The 4,998-nt window shown below is 36.6% G+C and overlaps 1 protein-coding gene across 1 annotated transcript; it reads right to left on the bottom strand.

Moving 5' to 3' along the window:
- Positions 1-1,361: 1,361 nt before the first annotated feature.
- On the bottom strand, positions 1,362-3,415 carry LOC120258644. The gene is made up of 3 exons (XM_039266094.1): positions 2,509-3,415; positions 1,941-2,092; positions 1,362-1,880 (listed from the first exon to the last, which is right to left on the bottom strand). The coding sequence occupies exons 1-3, from the start codon at positions 3,413-3,415 to the stop codon at positions 1,362-1,364; spliced, it is 1,578 nt and encodes a 525-aa protein (XP_039122028.1).
- Positions 3,416-4,998: the final 1,583 nt, after the last annotated feature.

Here is a 4,998-nt window from a genome sequence, read left to right as displayed (position 1 = left end):
TGTGCCACCATAAGATCTGACTTGGACTTCTTGATGAATAGAGTTTTGTCTACTCCCCCTCTTTGGTAGCCCTTCTCAAGTAGAAATTTTGTGAGCCTTTCATACCAAGCTCTAAGAGCTTGCTTCAAGGTATAGAGAGCCCTTTTCAATTTGAACACATGATCTAAATGTTGAGAATCTTCAAACCTTTTTGGTTGCTCCACAAATACTTCTTCAGTTAGAACTCCATTAAAAAAAGCACTCTTGACATCCATTTGATGTAGCTTGAATCCCATGCAACATGCTACTACTAACAATAATTTGATGGATTCTATGCGTGAAATTGGTGCAAATGTTTCACCAAAGCCAACTCCTTTAACTTGAGTATATTCTTGAGCCACTAGTCTTGCTTTATTTCTGGTGATGTTGCCTTTGTCATTAGTCTTGTTCTTGAAAATCCACTTGATTCCAATAACATTCACATCCTTTGCCCTTGGGACTAATGTCCACACATCATTTCGAACAAATTGATTCAATTCTTCTTGCATTGTAGCCATCCAGTACTCATCAACTAAGGCTTCTTTGACATTCTTTGGTTCAGTAAGAGAGATGTAACATGTGTATTTGGCCAATTCTCGATAATCAATTCTTTGAGTGCTTCTGGTTCTCCTTCCATCAGTCACATTACCAATCATATTCTACATAGGATGATTTTTCTTTATTCTTGAGGATGGTTCAAGACTGTTGTCTTCATTGTCTTCTTCATCTTCATTTTCTTCTTTGTTTGATCTTGAGATAACTTCGCCTGTTATAACTTCAGTTGCAACATTAGTTTTAACCTATTGTCTGTCTGAATCCTAAGTAGTTTTTGTCATTACAGTTGGTGTTGTAACCGATGTTACAACCTGTTATTATACTTGTAACTCTTCATCTGCTGATTCATAATTCTGTGTGATAAGCTTGTTTGGCTCACTTGATGAACCTTGAGTCTCCATATAAGAGAAATCATCAACAACAACATTAGTGGTCTCCATCATCTTCTTGGTTCTTGAATTGAACACTCGATATGCTCTACTAGTAGTAGAATATCCTATAAATACTCCTTCATCACTTTTCTTGTAAAACTTTCCCAGCTGATCTCTATCATTCAAAATGTAACATTTGCTTGCAAAGATATGAAAGTATTTGGGGTTTGGCCTTTTACCTTTCCAAATTTCATAAGGTGTCATGTTGGTTGAGGTCAAAATATACACTCTGTTGATGATGTAGCATGTTGTATTGATTACTTCCGCCCAAAACCTTGTAGAGAGTTTCTTTGAATTCAACATAACTCTGGCCATCTCTTGAAGAGTGCGATTCTTCCGTTCAACCACTCCGTTTTGTTAAGGAGTTTTTGTAGCTGAAAATTCATGATGAATCCCATGTTCTTTGCTAAATTCTGCAAACTGAGCATTTTCAAATTCTCTTTCATGATCATTTCTAATTCTGACAATCTTCCCAATTTGACACACTTTCTCATTTTGAAGTTGCATGCATAAATTCTTGAAAGCTTCAAAGGTATCTGATTTCTCCTTCAAGATGTCCACCCAATTTGACACTCTTTTTGTAACAATGTGTTGCAACACTTTGTGAGTAGCACGACTTTTCTTTCCCAGTTGACAAGGTCTGCATACACCATCTTCCTTTTTTGTAAGCTTGGGCACTCCCTTAACAGCTTCTATTTCTGCAATCTTCATTAAGTTTATGAAGTTCAGATGTATAAGCTTCTGATGCCAGATTTCAGTGATGTTGGAAAATGCGTTGTAACAGACTTCCAATTTTTCTAGCAAATAGCAATTGTCTGAAGATCTTGAACCAATTAAACCATATTGACCAGCTTCATCGTAGACCACACATCTATCCTGAGTGAATTTTACCACCAGATTTTGATCATACAATTGACTTATACTCAGAAGATTTACCTTGAGTCCCTCTACATGTAGAATATTTTTCAATCTTGGATACCCAGGAACCATCAATGTTCCTTTTCCAACTACTTGACCTTTTTGACCATCACCAAAAGTCACATGCCCAACTTGACATTCTTTGTAATTCATCAAAAAGCCTTTGTCACCTATTATGTATTTTGAACAACAACTATCAAAATACCAATTGTCTTTTGAGGATTTTTTCATTAAAGAGTATCCCACTAAGTCTTCTTTCTACTCCACATCTTCTTGGTAGCTTTCTTCCTTTCTCTGGTATATGGTGTCTGCTAACATTTTTGCCTTTATTTAAGTCTTTCTTCATCTTCCAACATCTTGGACTAATGTGCCCTTTGACCCCACAATAATGACATGTTGGAATCTACTTCTTTGTTTTTCCAAATACTCTACCATTCTTCATGTCTTCCTTCAGTTGATAACACTTGAGGTCTTATATGGCCTCTTTTTCCACAATGAAAGCATATGGGGACTTGTCTTCTATGTCTTCTCTTCACCTTGTTATGCTTTACTTCTTTATATTCTTGAGCATTTGATAGAACACAACCTGCTTCAACTTTACCTTTCTTGACTCCTGATGTCTCTTTTATAGTCTCAATATTATGTTGAGTAACACTTGCTTTAAAAGATATCTCATCAATCTTGGCTTTTCCCTTCTTCATGTAGTTTATGGTCTTTTCAGCATCGTTCAACTTTTCTTGACATACTTTCAGCTCTTTTGCAAGACTTTTGTTTTGTGTGAACATTTTAACAATTTTATTTAGCATAAGTTCATACCCATGAAGAAGATCATTTTCAGTAACCACTTCACAATCACTTTCTCCAGGTGTTGCTATTGAGGTTGTAACTGGACTAGCAAAAGCATTGAAATTTCTGAAAACTTCAGCTTTCTTTATCACAGTTGGTAAAGTAGTACGATTGTTGATTATATCTTTTGCTTTGTCTTCAGTTACAATAGTATGTTGCAACTCTTTCGACCTTGTTGCTTCAGCTTTCATAACTATATCTTCTTCTCTTCTACCTGGATTCAAATTCATATCATAGGCTTGTAAGGATCCCATCAACTCATCAAGTCTCATAGTTGTGATGTCCCTTCCTTCTTCTATTGCAACAACTTTAGCATCAAATCTTCTTAGAAGAGATCTGAGAGTTTTCTGAACAAGTATTTTATCAAAATACTTCTTACCGAGTTGAAATGCTTGATTTGCTATGTCCATCAGTTTGCTGTTGAATATGATGATAGTCTCTTCTTCTCTCATCTTGAGATTCTCAAATATGGTTGACAACATCTTGAGCTTGGAGATTTTCACCAAATTTGTATCTTCATGAATTCTTTGTAGAATGTCCCAAGCATTCTTGGCGCAATCACATGTTGTAACATACCTGAACTGGTTCTCTTCTATTCCTCCAAAAATAGCATTGAGTGATTTTCTATTAGCATTCGCTTTGAGCATATCTCCAGGACTTCAGTTACTCTTCATCTTCAAGGTCTCATTGATGTTTTCATCAACTTTGAATAGGGGAGACCATCCTTCTTCCACGGCTTCCCATTCACTCTTATCAAGAGATTTGATGAAAGCCTTCATACGTATCTTCCAGTATAGATAATTTGATCCATCGAGCAATGGTGGTCGTGTGACGGAAGCTCCTTCTTTTCCAGCCATTAATGGAACTTTCTAGGACCTTGCTGACTTTGAAACCAAAGCGAACACAATGACCTAAGCTTTGACACCACTTGCTAGATCCGATGGTGTGGTTTGTGGGTTTAGAGAACACTCAAACACTAATAGATTTTTCACACAAACCAAACAAAAAGAAGACACACAAGATTGGTAACCCAGTTGGGTATCAACTCGTCTACGTTTGGGGGGCTAAGCCCCGAGATAAACAATCCACTAAAAGAGATGAAATATAGATCACTACCCTCTCTAGATTGTCTAGTGCCCACACACTCTCCTTCTCAAGTGTCACACTCAATCTTAGAGTCAAGGTAGCTTATATAGACACCTCATTGTCCCAAAAATAGCCCATACCTCTTTTAGAATCTCTGTGGCTATTAACTTTAGAACCTTCCAAAATTAACTTTTGTAACTACTGTTATAACACAACTTATAACATGGCCCTAACTGCTGACTTGACTTAGTTCTGTTTCCGTTGCAAAGTGACCTCAAGACCCATCAACCTCCCGATCATGCTTAGTCCCAGTTGATGTAGCCAGATCTAAAGATCCTGACTACCAGCAATTAGCCTACCTCCTCAGTTCCTCACCACACAGACCCCTTGCAAGGGGTGCACGACTTTGCACGTCTTTACGATACTTACCAAACTTGATCTTTAATTCATCCAAGTTTGGCTTTCAAATCTTCCCAAGAAAGATCTTCAATAAATCATGCCAATCATACCAACAATAGGTATGTCTTCAATCATACCTATTAAGGTTCTTCAAATCATACATTCAATAGTCTTCAATCATACCATTGATAGGTATTTCTTCAATTAAGCTTCATCCAAATTTAGTCCCCCAATCAAATCTCTCTAAATATGGTCTTGATATGATCTTGCCTTCAAGTTGTAACATATACCGAAAATAGCTCCACCAATGATCTCCCAAGATATTTGCCTCAAATCCAAGACTTCTTGCTATGCCACCATGCTTCCTATGTCATTATTTATGCCACGTCATAAAGGTTGCTACGTCACCTTGACTTGGTGTCAAGTCATGCCAATTAAAGTGCTTTTGCACTAACAATAATAATAATGAATGTGATCCAAGAAGTCCAGACCTTAGAAATGGATTGAGGGTAGGGATGAGACCCTAATGTGATTGTTTCACTTTTCTTTCTATTTAAAATCCTAATTGAAAACCATCCTATTAGCTCTTGATATAATTTTTTTTTCCATACTTAAGTGAAGAGCCAACATTATTTTCTTTGACTAAAGTTAGACAATCAACTAAACCAATTTTCCTTTAGCAAACAAATTTAAGGGAATATAAAACCAACCATGCACTTATTGTTTTTTTTTTCTAGTCACATGG

The sequence above is a fragment of the Dioscorea cayenensis genome, chromosome 4 (genome assembly GCF_009730915.1).
Source record: "Dioscorea cayenensis subsp. rotundata cultivar TDr96_F1 chromosome 4, TDr96_F1_v2_PseudoChromosome.rev07_lg8_w22 25.fasta, whole genome shotgun sequence".
Classification (NCBI taxonomy): Eukaryota; Viridiplantae; Streptophyta; class Magnoliopsida; order Dioscoreales; family Dioscoreaceae; genus Dioscorea; species Dioscorea cayenensis.
This window is presented reverse-complemented; position numbering and strand designations above follow the sequence as displayed.

Bases quoted from the DNA above. Each gene is read 5' to 3' on its own strand.
- LOC120258644 (XM_039266094.1), bottom strand. From the start codon at position 3,415: ATGCTCAAAGCGAATGCTAATAGAAAATCACTCAATGCTATTTTTGGA. The intron at 2,093-2,508 runs GTTGTGTTCTAT...AATACATAATAG, and splicing joins GAAAGGTAAAGTTGAAGCAG to GTGACAAAGGCTTTTTGATG. The intron at 1,881-1,940 runs GTAAATCTTCTG...AAATTCACTCAG, and splicing joins TACATGTAGAGGGACTCAAG to GATAGATGTGTGGTCTACGA.